General features: G+C 37.2%; 1 protein-coding gene across 3 annotated transcripts in view; it reads right to left on the bottom strand.

The window, feature by feature from the left end:
- Positions 1–2,226: 2,226 nt before the first annotated feature.
- Positions 2,227–18,512, bottom strand: part of ZZZ3 (zinc finger ZZ-type containing 3) — a 49,231-nt gene continuing 32,945 nt past the window's right edge. For 2 of the 3 annotated variants that reach the window (XM_039356647.1, XM_039356648.1), the window contains exons 4-13: positions 17,917–18,055; positions 17,014–17,161; positions 16,822–16,937; positions 15,317–15,391; positions 15,038–15,139; positions 13,585–13,680; positions 8,378–8,530; positions 6,811–6,945; positions 5,635–5,735; positions 2,227–4,418 (exon numbers count right to left, since the gene is read on the bottom strand). In XM_039356647.1, coding sequence (XP_039212581.1) covers positions 4,274–4,418; positions 5,635–5,735; positions 6,811–6,945; positions 8,378–8,530; positions 13,585–13,680; positions 15,038–15,139; positions 15,317–15,391; positions 16,822–16,937; positions 17,014–17,161; positions 17,917–18,055 — 1,210 coding nt within the window. In that variant the 3' untranslated portion in view covers positions 2,227–4,273. The remainder of the gene's footprint in view (positions 4,419–5,634; positions 5,736–6,810; positions 6,946–8,377; positions 8,531–13,584; positions 13,681–15,037; positions 15,140–15,316; positions 15,392–16,821; positions 16,938–17,013; positions 17,162–17,916; positions 18,056–18,512) is intronic. The other variant, XM_039356649.1, reaches the window with a different exon arrangement.

Below are 18,512 nucleotides of genomic sequence, written 5' to 3'. Positions count from 1 at the left end.
GCTGGATCTGGAGGAGAGACATCCTCATCGTCTGACAGGAATCCACATAGATCGAAATCCTCATAATCTGATTCCGAAGAAGCCTGCTGAAGAAACGCAGGGTCCTCTGCCTGATGGAATGGCCATGAAGGGGTTGCAGGAACTTGTTGGGGCCACTGACCAACTGAGGTCATAAACTGAGCAAAGGCCTGAGCCATCATGGCCTGAAATTGATCCGGCCACGCTGCCGGTGGCTCAGAGGGGCGGAACCCTGCTGCAGTGGGCGTAAAGCCTGTGTCCGATTGTAACGTGCTTGGAGTGGCAACTCTCTGTGACTCTAGACCCTAAGTATAATGGGTTCTAGCTGTATGGTCTCCCGTTGAAGGGACCAGATCCTTGGAGCTAGGTGAGAGGGAACTAACTGGGGCTCAAATAGCGACATCACAGGTGGAGGAGGCGTGCTAATATCCGCGTCACCTGGAGCCGGTTGATGTGCCCTGGAGAATTCCTTTTCTAGGGCCTGGCGCCTGCTCGCCTCCTTTTCTGTTTTTGAGATCTTTCTATTGGACTGGGCCTTGGCCTTCAGCCTCCCTGCCACCTCCATTGTGGAGGATTTTTGTTTCTTCCTGGTGGGGGGGTCAGGAATGCCCTGGGCCTGTTGAGGGTTGGAATTATCTGACATCCTATTAGAGGAACACAAATGTTGGAGATACACCTGCCAACAGTGGAATTAAAATTACTACCACTGCCCAAATGGACAGAGAAAGGCTCCAACGAATGTCCCTCTAAACACCAGTGGCTGATAGCATTAGGTGCTATAGCAAGGCCACCTGTGGTGACTCAGTGCCCCTAATGCTATAAGACACTCCTGACCGGTCCCCTCCCTCCAGGTGATAGGATCCTGTCATGGAATCCAGCTACTGGAGGGGTGGGGGACAAATTCTCAGGCAATGTGGCCCCATCGAGCTGGATTGCCCTCCCCAGAACCAATACAAAGGGAGCTATCAGTCTGCCAAGCTGCAATTGTGTGTGCAGACAAAATGGCGGCAGCGCTGAATTTGCACCCAATTTAACCGCCACTAGGCCTATAGATCGCAGCTATTTGCCAAGTATGTAAATTAAGCCGTTGTGCCTCGCCAAAATGGCAGCTGCGCATTTTTGCGCTCAGATGGCTCCGATAAACTGAGCAAGCCCCGGCCAGAACGATGGTCTCTGGCGCTGTGCCAAACAGCTGAGGGGCTGAGAAAGGGAGGGAGAGCCTGTCAAGCACAAGGATAAAACAGCGTTTTCTGGCGCTGCGTTACGGCAGCGATCGGCAGAGGCAAACAACGGAGCTAGGAGTTGTTCTGGAGAATCGGGTAAGCAGTCTGCTAACGGAATTTGGCCTCCGGCTGCAGCTAACTCTGTCGGAGTGAGGGAAAAGGACTGCGGCTGTTTATGCTATTTCCAGCTCTGCGTCGATCAGCTGGTGTAATTTGAGCCGTCGGAAGGACTTGCGCTGAAAGCCAGCCATGCCAGATCATTGACAGGCTGAGCCTGCAGGGATCCCTGAAGGCCGGGAGGGAACTACCCTCAGCCCCAATCTATGCGACCTCCTGTAATTGGCTAAATTCAAGGTATCCAATTTTTAAAACTTTGGTGAAATGTCCAGATTCATTCTTAAGTATTGTGATGTACAGTAGGTCTAAAGGAAGGAAAATCCACTAGGAATTATACAACCTGCTGCTAATCCTGGAAAGGAGCACAATTTACGTGTCTGCTGAGCAAGAGACTAAGTCATAAACTAGGGTGCTCTTGCACAGCAGAGGTGTGGCAACTTTCCAGACTTAATCTTTCCAGGTTAAGACAACCCATCAGTGGATTCTCCATCCAATCATGCTGGAGAACAGCCCATTTTGTTGAAAGTGGATTATTTTCTAAAAGGGAATGCATTCCACGTTGGAAAGTTATAACTTTGGAACATTTTTCACATCTCTAGAGGCTTGTTTATAGAAAAACCTAAATCCACCATGATCACCTGAACCAATCTTCTATCCAAAGGATGTACAGAAAGGGTACTTAGAACATGCCCATATGACAAATCTGGAATATGTTAGTAAACCTAATACTGTATCAGAAAGTAGCATCTGGGTGCAGAGAACATATAATCCGATAATGTAAAATATAATTATATTTCCATTAGATACTTGTTTCCCAAAGCATTACCGTTTTGCTACCATTAATGAGAAAAGTGAAATACATCAGGTGTATTGTTTTATATTATATATTCTGATTTATTAAATTTCTCAAGAATGAGATATGCTTACAGACGATGTCATTTAGAAATGATACTGCATCATCTATTAAAAATGCTTCAACTCCTCTAACAGAAAGTGAGTACACCTAAACAAAATGTGAAAATTAACACTGAAATTAAACTGAAATTAATGCTGTCGAGCCAGCCAACTCCTTGTTAGTTACTGTTGTAGTTTAATTTAAAACACATATACTAAATTACTTCCAAAATTCAAGTTTTTTGTTTAAGCAAGTGGAAATCTAATACCGTTAAGTCGCATTTCCGGATCACAACTTACACATGTTGAAATGATATATTAACTAAAAATATATAGTAAATGCTACAAAGCTTTTTTCAGTCATAGCTATTTTCCAGCTAGTAAAGCGTACCAAAATGCCTTCTTTATTTCATAAAGAGAATGGAGAAGGGATGGATATGTAGAACAGGTACAAGGAAATAAGAATCATAGTCTTAAACAGGTTACACAGAACTCTCACGGACTTCTTTGAGGTCTTCTTCTTTCACGTAACTGATTCCCCCGTTTGTTTCAACAATGGAAAGAGCTTTGAAAAAAGTATTCCTTTGGCTGTGCAAATCTGCTCCCACACAAGTGGTGCATCTGCGAGTTAAAGCATAGATAAGGTTGTGTACAGAATTTAGTAGATGTGTTCAAATCAGGGTACTGGAGCATTATCCTGGAAGAGGTGGCATACAACAGCAAGACAAAAGATAAAGGTGAGGCACCCCTTCTCTCTACAGCCTAATTGATATTCTCAGATCGAAGGGTTGGTTCAAAAATCCACCCTCTTCAGAAAGAAGTCACAGTAACCATTCTATATATAAACAGACGGTAGCCACATAGTTTATTTCTCACAGTTCTCCTGACAACTGAACATTATTTAAGAACAGACTGTATACACAGATAAGAAGAAACATACAAAATGTTTTAAATGATGCACAACAAAATCGAGCAGTATAAAAGAATGCATGTGAAGTCTTGCTCACTATTCAGGCTAAATTTAATCACCTTGTTTAAATAGTAATAAAAATACAATCTTTCATGGACCTTGTGCATACTACAAAAGAGGAAAATTATTATCATATATGATTTATATTAGGCAGTTTTCTTTGATGAGTTGCATTAACAACTCTAAATACAGAGGCAGAAGGCTGTGTATTCCATAAGAGTTAATGGTGGGGATTTAGAAACTTTACACAGTTACTACCACTGGCACTTCTCACCATAGTTTTGTACACAACACATGGTCATTTTATATAACATTACATTTAAAAATATATCTGCATGACAATTTTATTATATTCACACACCATGAGCTGGTTAAGGAAGCAGTGCCACAGTTGCCTCCTGTAGTGCTTCACTCTCAGTAAATAAGTTTGTGGTAAAAAGGAAAAAAAAAAAAAAAAAGGAGGAGGTAAAAGAAACATCTATGTAATTAAGCAGCTCCAAGGCCTATCAGGACCAACCCTGGGACAGTGATTGTTTTATGAGTAGTCCTAGAAGCAAACACTGCCACAGGCTAAAACTTTGCTGAAATAAGCCAGTTTTCTGTGTGGAGACTATTTTCCACAACAAAACTGCAAACTACTAAACTGCTGCAATGTAAGTAATTTCATCACCTGTTCACCGCATAAAAGCCAAGTTCTTTCAGCCTCTGGAATTGACTATGCTTAATGTGTGCTTTCTTTTCTGGCCACACTTTTGTAACTCATCTCTTGGGTTATTGTTTTTTTTTTTTTTTAAAGATTAATGAAGTGAAGAAAATCTGCCCGGTAAAGCCAACTGCACACTAGGAATGTTCAACCTCTGTTTAGTGACCTAGTAACAAGACGGGTCAGAGAGCTGTATTTTGTGAAGGGCACCTGGGAAGCTCTCATGCAGTGGATGACATTCCTGGGAAAGTACATGCCTTTCCATAGTGGGCACAGAATCAATGACTGTGCCGCTGTTGGGTTTTCAGAAGTGACACTATGTTTCAGGTTGCACATCTGCTTTCCTTGTCATCTATTGGCAGGAAAGTAGTTGGGGTCAAGATAATTATAGCTGGGGCCTTGGGACATGCAATAGTCTCTATCTAAAAACATTTCTGCTCTGTATATAGGCTCCAATCGGTGATTTTCCTTGTGAATGTCTGTTTCGTGTAGACTGAAAGAAAAAGAAAAAAAAACATTATTTGTGAAATATGGCACTGCTCATCATCTACTCACTATTTTAAACTGGATATATTTAAATTCCTATCGGAATGAATGGCATATATCAGGAAGGTACGTTTTTCAACATGAATGCCTACCCATGGAGCTAGTCACTTTTAGAAAAATAATATGCTTATTGTAAAAAGAAAGAAAGAAGCAGGGAGCCAAAGAAATTAAGAAATTAAGACATTGGATAAGAAAAAGACAGTATCTAACTGCAGTTATCACTAATATTACGACCTATACTTTTCCATACTTTCCTACACTTGCAAACATGGATTTTTCCATGTCTATGCACTTGCTTCATACATCACCTTTTCTTTAAATTTCTCATCTCTTTATTTGAAGACCTCATCAACTTCATCTAACCACATCTTTCTTAGTCATTTCCTTCCTCTCAACTCATTCACTTTTCTTCTGTGTGTTTGTTTTGCAAGTCAATTCACATTTGTTCTCTTACTACCAACCACTTCAAAATATTTCTTTTGTACATTCTGTATTTAATCCAAATTCATTCAGCATCCATACATTCTTGGCTCTACCTTTTCCTGTTTAGCCCACACATTTTTAAGTATCTCTTTCTACGGCATTCAGCTTGGTTTTATTCTTCTCCCAAGATACATTATGACAGAAACAGATTCTCATATATAGCTATTTTACCTTCTCTTGACATTCCTTTCTTGCAACAAATAGCATCCATTATCTTTCTACCAGCATCTGCACATCTTAACATTTCTCTATTCATTTTCCCATTTTTAAAAAAATATTCTACATATGTTCCTATCTTTAATAAATATTCTGCACATATTTATCTACTTGTTCCAGCATCTGCTATTTACATATTTAGAGTTAAGTTGCAATAGTTTCCCTCCCCCCCCCCCACATATACAGATTTCACCTTGGACCTTCAATGTGTAACTTTTGCAATCCAAATTTGTGGTTGCATCATACAATATATCTAACATAAAACCTTAGGGTTTATACAGCCAATAAACATGCGCACAAAAGAACATGAACATTTATGTCCCCCTACAAACATATATTTAAAATTATCACAAGCATCTCTTATATATTCCAAAGACGTTATGAACTCTATGTGTTGTAAGATGGACATTTAAAAATAAAGCCCACATAACTGTCAATGCTGGTCTTCAGGACATGCTGCTTACCAGTCAGAACAAGAATCACAAAAATCCAAAGACAGTTCTGCAGGGCAGTCTTGGCAGTGCCACCGAATGCCTTGAATTGGATCAGTTCCACAGTTATCACACTGAAAAGAAATTTAGCAAAGTGATCTCAGGGATTTCCCTCCAAAAGCAAACAGCTTGCCAGATTAATAGTTTTACTGCATAGCTAACATTACTGTAAAATAAAATTATTTTTCTTTTAAGTTCCCCACTTCTCAACATTATGACAAAGCAGCAAACTACAAGCCTATATGTCAATATTTTAAACTTCGTTTTCAATCAGTTTCTTTCTTTTGCCTCTTCTCAGCTTTTCCAATTGTTTTCTCATACAGTATTGTTCTGCCTCCTCCAACTAAAGTGCTCCTCTTTTCATTCCCCAGCAAATTCCTATATTTTACTCCATTGTGCTACAAATTTGCTTTCATCTCTCCCATTCCTCCTGTATTAAATTCACTTAATGACTAAGGGAGAAAAAAATAAAATGTTTTCACTATCTTTTAATTTAAGGTTCACTGAGAAGGACAAGTGATTTTAGATCCAAATTTGGTTATCACTGTGATATAAGCAAACAGCAAATTCTTTTCTCTGATTTTCAGATATCCACATTATTATTGAAGACAAAAAACTTCATGGGGTATCTAAGAAGTTCAATTAGCCAACATGAGCTAGGAATGATGAGCAGTTTTTGTCTAATAAATCAGAAGCCATTGGATTGGGGAGGTATACAAAACAAATTACCTAATTTAAAAACAAAAAAAGCATACTACTAATTTCCAAGCTGTAACGCTCAGGTAGAACATCGCTTTCCAGAAATTGTAAAAGGAAGACTTCTGCAAACTGCTTACGATGTTCTATTAATATATTAAAATAACTTGTAAGGTTTCCTCCCAAACAGTTGGTAGAGTACAGGTTTGAATATATAGTTTGATTATATAACATAATCAATAATTGTGTATGTGTAAAATTTGGTGTATTACATTTACAGACCTCAGATATATCTTCCATTAGATCAGGGTAATCATAATAGTCTAACTCTTTGAAGTTTTACTTACGTTGCTTAGGAAACTTAATGCTGAACCCAGATTAGGATCTTATTTTCCAAGGAAACCACCATTTAGATAACTGAGGAAATATGAGGCCTTTGGCATTTTTACCAACCTTAAAACCAATGTGCTGAACAAAGCCACTTTCTGCATGCATTTGTTGCATCTTCTGCTTCCTCAGCTTTTTAAATTTCAGCAGCTCTTTATATTCTGGTAATTCACGATATGCTATAGGGATACTTTCTTCATCCTATTTCAGAGAAAGAGAAAATTGCAACTTTTAAAGTTACAGAAAGAAGGAGTGAGGTAAAAGAAACCACGCTTCCTAAACAGACTCCAGAATAAATGGCATTCTATGATGTGACTGCTCATGGCTGGTATATTGGAAAATGGCTCAAGATAGTTTACAATTGCCCTAATAATTCCATAAACATTAATTTGGTGTATTTTGCTTAGTACCACAGTGCCAAATAGTTCAGAATTAAATTGACTCAGAATTCTGAATACTATTGAAATACGACTTCTAGTATGAGAAATTTTAATGCAGCTTTGATTTTTGTCATTTTATTGTTTCCTTATAAACCAGAACATTGAAATAGGAGATTTAATAGTGGAAGAACAAAATGCCCAAAGACTTTGTAAAATGGAAAAGAAACCCTGACTTCTAAAGTGATTTGTCTCATGAATTTTTTCCATAAAAAAATAAAACCAGGAGTTGTCTTATGCTTTCCTGTAATGAGGGAAGGGACTAGGCATGTATGTGTGTGCACAGATCTTACAAAAGACTGTCCATTATATCTAGACAAATTAGAAGAGATAGGCCTGCCCTTCCCTGATCAGGTTTGGCCTAGTACAGGGGTAGGCAATCTTGGCTTTTATGACTCGTGGACTTCAACTCCCAGAATTCCTGAGCCAGCTATGCTTGCTCAGGAATTCTGGGCTCAGGAATTCTGGGAGTTGAAGTCCACGAGTCATAAAAAAAAAGTCCTGCTTGCTCAGGAATTCTGGGAGTTGAAGTCCACGAGTCATAAAAGAGCCAAGGTTGCCTACCCCTGGCCTAGTAGAATGTATAAATCAGTCTGTTTGAGACACCCATTGCTAATTTGAAAAGGAAATACAGATAGTCCTCAACTTACGACCACAGTTGAGTCCCAAATTTATGTTGCTAAGCAAGACATTTGTTAAGTGATTTTTGCCCCCATTTTACGGCCTTTCTTGCCCCGGTTGTTAAGTGAATTGTTGCAGTTGTTAAGTTGGTAACATGGTTGTTACGTAAATCTGCTTCCCCATTAACTTTGCTTGTCAGAAGGCTGCAAAAGATGATCACATGACCCCAGGACACTGAAACTGTCACAAGTCAGTTGCCCAGTGTCTGAATTTTGATCACATGACGAAAGGCAATGTTATAATGGTTATAGGTATGAAAAACGGTCATAAGTCACTTTTTTCAGTGCTCATGTAACTTCGAATAGTTACTAAAGGAACGGTTGTAAACTGAGGTCCATCTATACTGTCTTACTTTTCTCTCCTTCAGATCGAAAACACTTGGGTTTCTATTGCATTTAAACAGACATAGGTGCATTGACCTTTTACATATACAGCCATTTCTGGGTCATTTATATTAATTTATAGAGCTTTCTTACATAGCATTTAAAAAAAATCAGTTTAAATGCAAAACCTACTGATGGTTCTTCTTCTACTGTACTGGCTATGTGACTGTGAAAACAGGATCTATCGTCATCTTCATCCATGAACACCGGAGGTTCATGGGATGTCATGAAAGTTGAAGGCTTGAAGAGATGTTTATTCAAAGGATGTTGCCGTCTATTAGAGGACTGGAATAAAAATAAGGATATGTGTAAAGGTGGCTTTATATACTTTTTATAGCACCACTTCAGAAAGAAAGCTTCACATATTATTAGAGTGAGAAAAATATTTCTAATTTTCAACTAAAGTTCTTCTTTTCACAAAGCAAAAAACCAACATATTCTGCAACAATGTATTTCAGTAGTTAATTGCTGATGGAGATTCCTAATCATTGGGTTCTTCCCTCCTACCAAAGAAAGGAGAGATAATCAATCCTAGGTTTTCACAGCTAAGCCTCATGTTTAACTATTCTCAGCGCATCCTTTGCTCCAGATTAAGATGAGACAACTTGAATTAGTATTATATAGCATGAAAATATAAAAGACAGAATCTTCTCCCAATACAATAACCTATGACCATCAAGTAGGAAGGCAGAATAAGATCTTACACTGGATGACATGTGCCAAAACAGGTTAATTAATGTGTGGCTTTGTTATCTCTTCTAGGCAAAAGAACCTTCATATTAAATGTCCAATGTTCACTTTAGGGACAGAGATGCGACCAATTTTAAAACTTGACATATGAAATGAAGGAAAACCAATGAAACAGCACTAATTAAGTATTTCTGAGAAGCCCCATATGAAGACCTGACAAATGGATGGAAAACTATATGAATTCTGGTAAGGGGAATTTTAATGTGAAATGGCTTAGATAAACATTGAGTCATATAACTCATGAAAATACACGTTCTTGTTAGTAGTTATTGTGAAATGTATAGTCTGCCCCCCCCCTTCTGAAAATGAGAGGGGTGGGAAAATTATATTAAGAGGCTTGAACAATAGATGTAAGTCCTGAGCATTTTGTGCATAATTCACTTTCTGACATCACCCAAACACATATAGAGATTATGAAAGATGAAGGTAAAATAAATGTCTAAAGCTCATGAAAGTTTTGGGTTTTTTTATTAAAAAGGAATCAGCATGGATATTCTAATGGAATAGGTACAGCTCTTTTAAATAAGTTGTTCTCAGCTCTAAAACCATTTTTGGCTAAAAACTGCTCCTTCAGTTTGGCGTGTACAAGTGGGGGCACCAGTGCAATGCACTATGTGGTATCCTGTCATGAGCAGCAGTATCGGTGTGATGCACCACGTGGCCCCCTGCCACGAGGGCTGCAGAAGATATCTTTAGCTATCCAACTTCTGAATAATGTATGAGGCTTTGCAGCAATTGGAAACCTATTAATGTAGGAACAAGAAACTGCTGCTTCTGTCATATCTGCACGAAGGTAGATGAAAGGCAACTGCCTGATCTGTGCCAACATAAATCTTGCCATAATGGTTATTCACAACGGTCTCTGTGGCAACTAGGACAGTTTATCTTTTTGTTATTATTCATTGTATGGATAGCTGAGATTTTATTTTGTTTTACTTGTTTCACCATTGGAAGCCATGTGCAGAGCAAGATAGCAAAGATGACATGTCTACAAAAGAAGAATATTATCCCTCTTCCCTGTCACAGGAACAATTGATGAAGAAACTAAAGCAAAACAAACAAACAAAAAAACATTAGAAAGAAAGTGAGCGATCTAAAAAGAAAACAGAGCAAAAATTCAGAGGAGCTGGAGCAGCAAACCCTCCCTTATGGAAAGGCAAAGAACTGAGAGAAAATGTAGCAGCATAAGATCTGTTAAAAATTAGGTCACATGGTTCTTACCTTTCATGGATGGTAGGAAGAAAAAATACTTATTCAACCAACCAATCACTTCCCTTTAATCAGTTCACAAACATCCATAAGTATATAAATACTGGAAAACTATGTAAATGATAGTTTAAGAGGATTAAGAGATTACACTACCATTCTTTCTCATAAAAATCATACAATTGTTCAAATTATTCCTGACCCCAAGCACTAATTCACAACTTGCCAGAGACTCCAGAATACGATAGAAAGGAAATGTAGATAGGATTATTAGCATACTGTTATTATTACACACACATTCCCCAGTCTTGCATAATGTCTCCCAGTAGTTTCATATAAATACTGAAAGCATCAGAGGCAAAATCAAAACTGGTATAGCACAAAGATAAAGGGATTGAGCATAAGTCTCACAACATTACTTTTAGGGAGACTAAAAATATCCTCACCTAAGCAAGCATAAAAGAAATCCATAATTAATAATATAAAAGGTCACAAGCATAACTAAAAGGAACAAGACCCTATGCTTAGTTCCTGACAAAAATAATTTATAGACAGCTTCAAGACTGTTTCATTCAAAAACCAGGTATGAAACCAGACTGAACTGGTTTTGAACTTTTAAAATTAGTTGCTGTAGGTGTGCTCAAACCTCTTAGCTAAACAAAAATGCTATATGCAATAACTGATGATTATTTAAAACATTTAAATATGACTTTTTAAGCAGAAGTGAAGAGATACCATTTTTAAAGAATGAGAAAAAATGTGAGCTGCATAAAAACCTTTTAACAATATCTTTGATATCTATTTGTTATAACATTATTCTCAGCTAATCACAAATATTTTGGAAAATAAATTGTTCAATTAGTCATTTTTCCAAAACAGTATATTTAGTATCAATTGTTCCCAAAGTGTAATTTGTACATACAGCTTTCATAATGACATTTTGCCACCTTAAATTGTCAACTCTACAGAAACATTTTGTGCTTTAAATTTTAAAGAAACAGACATTGATTTAATTTCACTAATGCATAAAATAACTTCATCATTACCAGGTATTAGGCACTGTTTCATAAATATTTCCATGCCAGATTCCATATTGCCTTCAACACTGGCAGAACTTCTAATGTACTAACAAGTTCTCAAAAATTCAGGGAGATATTCAGAGATGTATCTGCCTTGAAAGGAGATCAAGCTGAAAGCGTATAGCCCAATCAAGCATCAGACGTTTACCACGGAAAATATTTTATGACTTTTGTATCATGTCATAAAATGTTTTATAATGTTTATGTCATAAAATGTTTTATAACATTGAAATTTGCCAAATTTCAATTCCGCAGGAGTCATGGGTCCTGGATTTTGGACTCACTTTGTAAATTAACACAATTGAGGTACCTTGGTTCAAAAACTGTTGCTCTGCTGATCATTTTGCCTAATTAAAGGTTATACGCAAACAGGAGAGTTTCAGTTGTATATAGTTTTCCACAATAGATGCGCATGGTCTGTTTTCTGACAAAATTCACATGCTAGCAAAATGATAGGATAGCATAATACAGATTAAATTTCTATACCAAGAAAGAGAAGCTAAATATTCAAGCTAGCTTTAGAAAAGGCCAACAAACCTGAAACATTATTGTTGATTCACAATGTACAATTGATAAAGCCCCCAAAAAGTTGATTGTGTCAATCATGTCAAGCAGCGAATTTGCTTAGAAAAATGGGAAATCCAGAACATCCCACTGTCCTTGTGAGCAACTTATAGAAAGGTCAAGAAGCTACAGTATGGACAGAACATGGTGAAACATGGCTTCAGGTTGGCAAAGGAATGAGACAAGTCTGTATATTCTCTCCTTATTTAATTGACCTATATGCTCTCTGTGTTTGTGCTTATGTGTGTGTATGTATATATAGATGTATATATAGATAGAGGGAAGCTGAATTGAAAGGTCAACATGACTTTAAAATCGGAAGAAGAATCATCAATAAACTGTGCCATGCTGATGACATCACCCCAAAGTAATCAAAGTAAAGAAGTTCAGTGGGAAAAAAATGATTTTGCTTTTAATTTCAGTCCGAATTAATGACAACAGGGAGAGCAATCAGTCTTAGAACTGAAAATGAAGATATAAAAGTGGCAGATAGCTTCTGCCTCTTAGGATCAACCATTAACAGTAAAAGAACAAGTAATCAAGAAATGTGCTGCAAACCAGCACTTGGTAGAAGAACTAGGAAGGTTTGAAAAAGATACTCAATGCAGCAATGTCTACTCCTACAAAGATCAGAATTGCTCATGCCACAATATTGCCCGTGGCACTCCATGGAAATCAAAAGTTGGATTCTGAAGGCAGGATTACCAATTTCTCATGGCATGTTTATTAAAAGCCTAGAAATGGAAGGAAAACCAATTGGCAATGTGGCCTTCATACGAAAAATATTAGGCACAGAAAAGAATCATCAGATGGCAGATTGCTGTTATTGTTAAAGTGCTGTATCTTCAGTGCCATGCAATGATCAAGAAGGATGCAAAATGAAGCAGTTCCCCAACACACACACAAACTGCAGTACAAGAGAAATTAAAATCACAACAGATTCTCATATCAGGAAATATTTCTGGGGAAAGAGGCTAAGACAGTGGAATAAAATGACTATTAAAAAGTAAACCGGTTGGGAGTTCTGTCAATATACAGGGATGAAATAGGGTTCCTACGAAAAAATGTTTAGTTGTAGAAAATTCTGACCAAGGAAATTTCTGATCAAGCAGGTTGAAGTACCAATATGTGTAATTCTGAAAGGCTATAACTGAAAAAAGCAGGTCGTGTACCCATGATCTATTCATTTTAAAAAGATGCTAACTGTAGTACAAGATAATGTGGCTGTCATGTAAGAAGCCTGGAATTTAAATGACGGAAAGGGCAATGATAGAAAAGATCTGAAATTATGATTGGCAAAAGAATGTAAATACAGAGCATATCACTAAATTAAGGTAAAGGGTAGTTTTGCACCAGTGTTCACAGTCAACAATCTTTATTCATGTGTAGGAAGATCAGAGTTCAGTTCCTAACCACGCCATATTGAATGATGACATCAATTCTACTTAAAATAAAAAATTCTGCATAGAGACTGGGGTCTTTGATTTCACAAACTTCTATTCATATTCAGTTGGACCCAATTTGAGAATCTGCTTCAACTCAGATTTAGAGCATTGCCTAATGATTTGGGGCCCAAATTTTAATTTTTCTTTGGAAACCCAGTTATCACATTAACTGTCACTAAAAAAAAAATAACTATTTTTTTGCTCGGCATCACCGGATGGTTTCATGAACAATGGCTTTTATCATGGACTGAAGGACAGCAAATCTTGGAAATTAATTCAAACTCTTGTGATTTACCTTTTTAGAGTATAAATACAAGTTTGGTGTTCTGCCTGGAACTGGAATACCAGCTTTAGTCAGTTTTATGAAATACTTCTGCACTCTGCTGGCAACCTAAAGACAGGGGAAAAAAATCTATTAGAAAATATATAAAGATAGAATTCTTGAACACTAAATAATTATGTACGCTAATACTTAAGAAAAATAAATATGAATGACTCCTCCCGCTACCAAGCTATTTTCTATACTATGAAAATTCAAGAGCAATGTACTCTTCTCCACTCATAAGGACTCTCCACCCTCATTTTCAAATCTCTCATCAAAACCAACTCCATTAAAAGTTGCCTGAATTTTCAGACTTCCGGTTCCGCCTGGTAGGAACTGTTATTTGTCAGCATGGGACCAAACATCTCTGTCCTTCAGCCAATCAACTGAGCTTGTCACGGTTCTGTTCCAATATTTGGAGACTGTGGAGATCAGGATGGAAACAGTCTGACTCAACCTGCCAAATTGAGTGTTTTTGCAATTTGGGTCTGCTAGATCCCAGAACGGAAAACTTTCTATCTTTGCTTCTAAATAGGGTTGAACTCCCCTGCGCTGACTTATTAAACAAGTTAAGGGTCTTCCTAGATTCCTAGTTCCGGCTTGAAGAGCAGGTGGCAGCTGTGGCAGAAAGATCTTTGCACAAATTTGTCTTGTAGGCCTGCTTGCTGTCACTTTGCCCTAGTCACTTTCCATCGAGACTATTACATCATATGCTATACATGGGGTTGCCCTTGAAAGCCATCTGGAAGCAACAAATGGGCAAAAATGCAGCATTCCAGGTAGTTATGGGAAGGTGCCCATGCATCATTATGTAGCAAGGAAAATTGGCTTCCTTTAAGCTTTTAGATGTTCAAGGTACTGGATGCCACCTACAGTATAAAGCCCTACATGGCACCTAACTGTTATTTGCAGAATTGCCTCTACCCAAGACATGTCAAATTTGTGACATCGCGCAACATATCGGGACAGTTTTGCCATTGCTGGCAATGGGGTAGGTGTGGCTTCCAGATGATGTGTCCGGCCTGCGGGCCGGCAGTTTGACACCAGCTCTACCCAATGATATCTGCCTGTCCCACACATTCTAACAGGCAGGCACACTTCTTTAAAACAATGCCATTTGATGGGGCTCAGGAGACATGTCTTTCGCATTTTGGCATCTGCCCTGTAGAATGATCTCTACCTCCACACCTGACATATGGCTGACCCCAATCTTGTTGGCCTTCAGAAAGGCAGCAAAAACTTGGCTTTTATCTCAGGCTTTGGGGCAGGAATGAGTGGAACGGCATCTATGGAAAGCCATCTATTGTATTTGAATTGTATTTGCTTAGAAAAAACACAATTGTTTCATTTGTTTTAAAACCTGTTTTACCATATAAAAGAAACTATTTATTAGTGTCTAAAAATTAACAGTAATGCAGCTCATTACCTGCTTTGCAGTTCTATTACCCAACTCATCTGCAATTTTTTGCCATCGCCGAGATTCTATTTCCTCTGGAGGATATTTCAAAAGTAATTGTTCAAGTTTTTTCTGAAATGATGAACAATGAAAGTTGTCAATATGATTTGATTTTCACACACACACACACACACAAAAAAAATATCTAGTCATCTTTAGTGGAAACTGCACTAGACGAAAGAGGTATAGAGACAGAACAGAAAAACAAGATGAATACTATAGGATTTAAAATTACAGTTATTGCATTACCTGTTCTTCTATTGTCCATAGCTGATTAAAAGTTTCAGGTTTGGTCTCATCACAAAGTCGCCCCCTTATCATCTGCTTAAATATAGTATATAACAAGATAGGAATTTAGATAATGTCCATAAATGAATTTCAATCAAATAAAAAGAGTTGTCACACGGTTACCAAAATAATCACCTATCGCACCACAGTATATCAAATTAAACATTCTATTGATAGCAACTACAAATATTAATGCCATCCTAGGACTTGATTTCAAATTATATCTCATATTCATATTTTCTATTTCTTTATCAGGTTTGATAACTGAACCTAAAATAGAATGGAATCCTGTCTCTTCAGCTCTGCCCTTTCCTCTTGGCATCCTTAGCCCTTTCTTCAGCCCAAGGAGCAAACAAAATATTCAGAGAGTGCTTACACCACACTTGCATTTTCTTCTTTGGTACCACCTCCCCAAGCTTTAATGTGTTTTGGGTTTATCCTTCTTACTACAGAGATGGACAATTATGGAAACTTTAACACCTGTGGATTTCAACTCCCAGAATTCCTGAGCCAGCATGAAATCCACAGGTCATAAAGTTGATATAGATGCCCATCCCTGTCCTAATATTGACCAAAACCCTCCACTTTTTATTATTTCCTTTAGCAATTATTCCTTCTCATTATGTTGGCAAAACAAATGGATGATGCATAGTTCTTGAACAGAATGATCAACATTCATAAACCCATATATGATTTTAAAGAGAAAAATCTGAACATGCATAATCAAAAATAATCACTTCATATAACTACCTAATTATTCTTTCTTTCTAAAGTACTATTCTTTTACACCTCATTTGCTCAACAGGAACCTCTAGTTTAAAACCCATTTTTTTCCACTGAAGCTGAACTAGCAACACTTTGCTCTTCAACAACTATTACTAATCATAACCAACTTGTAACAGCCAACCACCAGCTGTTTTTTCCCCCATGAAACCCTTTTTCTCCTCCGTTTCTGATATCGAGAGATTTTTAAAGCCTTTAGTCCTCAGAGTCAAGTTACCCCATGACCTTTATAGCTAAGCAATGACCAAAAAGGCGAGTAGATTTGGGCTTTTCTAGCCTGTCTGATACTGCAATCAAAACAGCAGATTCTGAAGGAAAATACTTTCTGGTTTGTACTGTTGAGCAGTTGCATTCCTTACCTATCAAGAGGAAAACCTGGCTTCATTTATTGACCAAAAAAGGAAGCACAGCAGAGCTGCAAACAGTTAATTCACTCCTAGCAAAGCTAAAGACCATGCAGAAATAAAAGCATATATTGACCTAACCATCACCTACTGACCTAGTGGGAAGTGGATACTGTGGTTTTGACAAATGAATAAGGCATTGTAACCTTCCTTTATTAATAAGTTTAAGAATAATTTGATCAAAAGGCAAAGACTACCACTCTTCCAAATAAATTATCTCATTTTTCAAAGAACTACTCTGGAAAATATAGGCATTACTTTAGTTTTGTTCATATTTACTTGTGGACGGTTGTTCATTGAAGCTTCTGGACAATCACTAAAAGGCAAAACAGAGTATGAAGTAGTCTCTCCATCCTTTCTGGGATCCAAAGGGCTTTTTGGTCTTGTAGGTAAACCTACAAAATTTTTAAAAAAATTAATAGAGTGCATTTGACTTTTTTTTTCTGTAAAGCGTAATGATTTTATACTTACCTTTATCAAAAATAAGCTTGGCTCTTCTACTGTTACGCTTTCGGTTTTTGAATTCTCTTTCAAAATTCCCAAGGCTTGTGGTGTATTGGTCCCAGGATACCTCAGGCAGCTTGACAACTCTTTGTGGAAAAGGAAGCCCTACATCAACCTGGCAGGGAAAAAAAGGTGAAAATTTTACACAGAAAAAACACCAAGTAATATGATACAAAATTTCATATGCTTGGACCAATGTTAAGGCAAGATCTCAAGCTCTGTATTATTATACTGCCACACATTTAAGGAATTCTTCCAAGAGTAATAAAAACATGTTATGTAAAATACAGAAGAAGCAGAAAATGATGGCTCATTAACAGATTGTATTTAAAACTGTTACAGATGTTTAAAATCTCATCACCATTTGTTATCTTTTTACCATTAAATTATTTGTTCACTTACGTTTCTGAACAATTATATCCTAAGAGAGGCTACAAACTAGAAACAAAAAAACCTAAAGCTGAACAATGTTCAATATATAGATATCAAACCACATTAAGCACATTTTATTATTGTTCTTTAATAATAAAATATATTTCACAAAATCAATAATCTGAAGATAAAATTACCAAATGGCATATTTAGCTGCTATTTCCCAGTGATGGAATGAAGCAAGAGAATTGGTGCAAAGACATACTGAAGGGAGAAAGGAATTGGTGCCACCATTATTCATCCGATTTCATTAAACAAACGACTAATTCAATTTTAAATAAACACAGCTTTTGAAGAAATGATTTTAGAACAATAGACTCAAGGGGTCCTCTGCAGAGATCACCTACTTTCCTATTATTACTATTTACTCTCAATGACTGCAGGAGATGAAGTATCAGTTATCAAACATCGCTTATGAGAAGATTCCCATTGCTATACCTTCTTCTGGAGACTTTCCACAAATCCAATGGGATCTTTCAGTGCTTCTCTCTGGTGTCTGCCTAAACTCTCAAGATCTTGGACTGCTTGAGTTCGCTGAGCCTCGAGTACTGCAATCGTTTGTAACAGTCTCTGATAACTACAGAGATAAAGGGAAACAGCTCACTATAGACTTCTGTGCGCAAGCAAACCAAAGTGGAAGTAGAAATGAAAGCAAAAACAAAACCTTAGTACCCAGCACATTTATCTAAAAGACTCAACAAAAAAATTAACAGAACCATGAATGTTACAAGTCTTTTTTTTTAAAAAAAAAGTCAGAAATTCTTTTAATATTCAACGACAGTAGTGCAAGCAACATTTTTGAAAATCAACAATAAAACAAATGTTGCAGATACAAAAAAAAGCTAGATGCTGCACGGAATGATAACCTTTTTTGGAACTTCAAATTAAGTTTCCAGCTACCTACTGTACCATAAAAAAAACCTGCCACCACCAAACAACTCCAATATCCTGAATCAATATCTATGTAATGGAAAAGTGCAACCAATGTATTTATAAATATTGCTTAAGAAGATTCTTAACTTCATTGCGTGCCT

Source organism: Crotalus tigris, unplaced genomic scaffold (genome assembly GCF_016545835.1).
Source record: "Crotalus tigris isolate CLP2741 ecotype Arizona unplaced genomic scaffold, ASM1654583v1 scf7180000018826.840336, whole genome shotgun sequence".
Taxonomy (NCBI): domain Eukaryota; kingdom Metazoa; phylum Chordata; class Lepidosauria; order Squamata; family Viperidae; genus Crotalus; species Crotalus tigris.
Note: the sequence above shows the minus strand (reverse complement) of the source record. Positions and strands in the feature narration are given on the sequence as shown.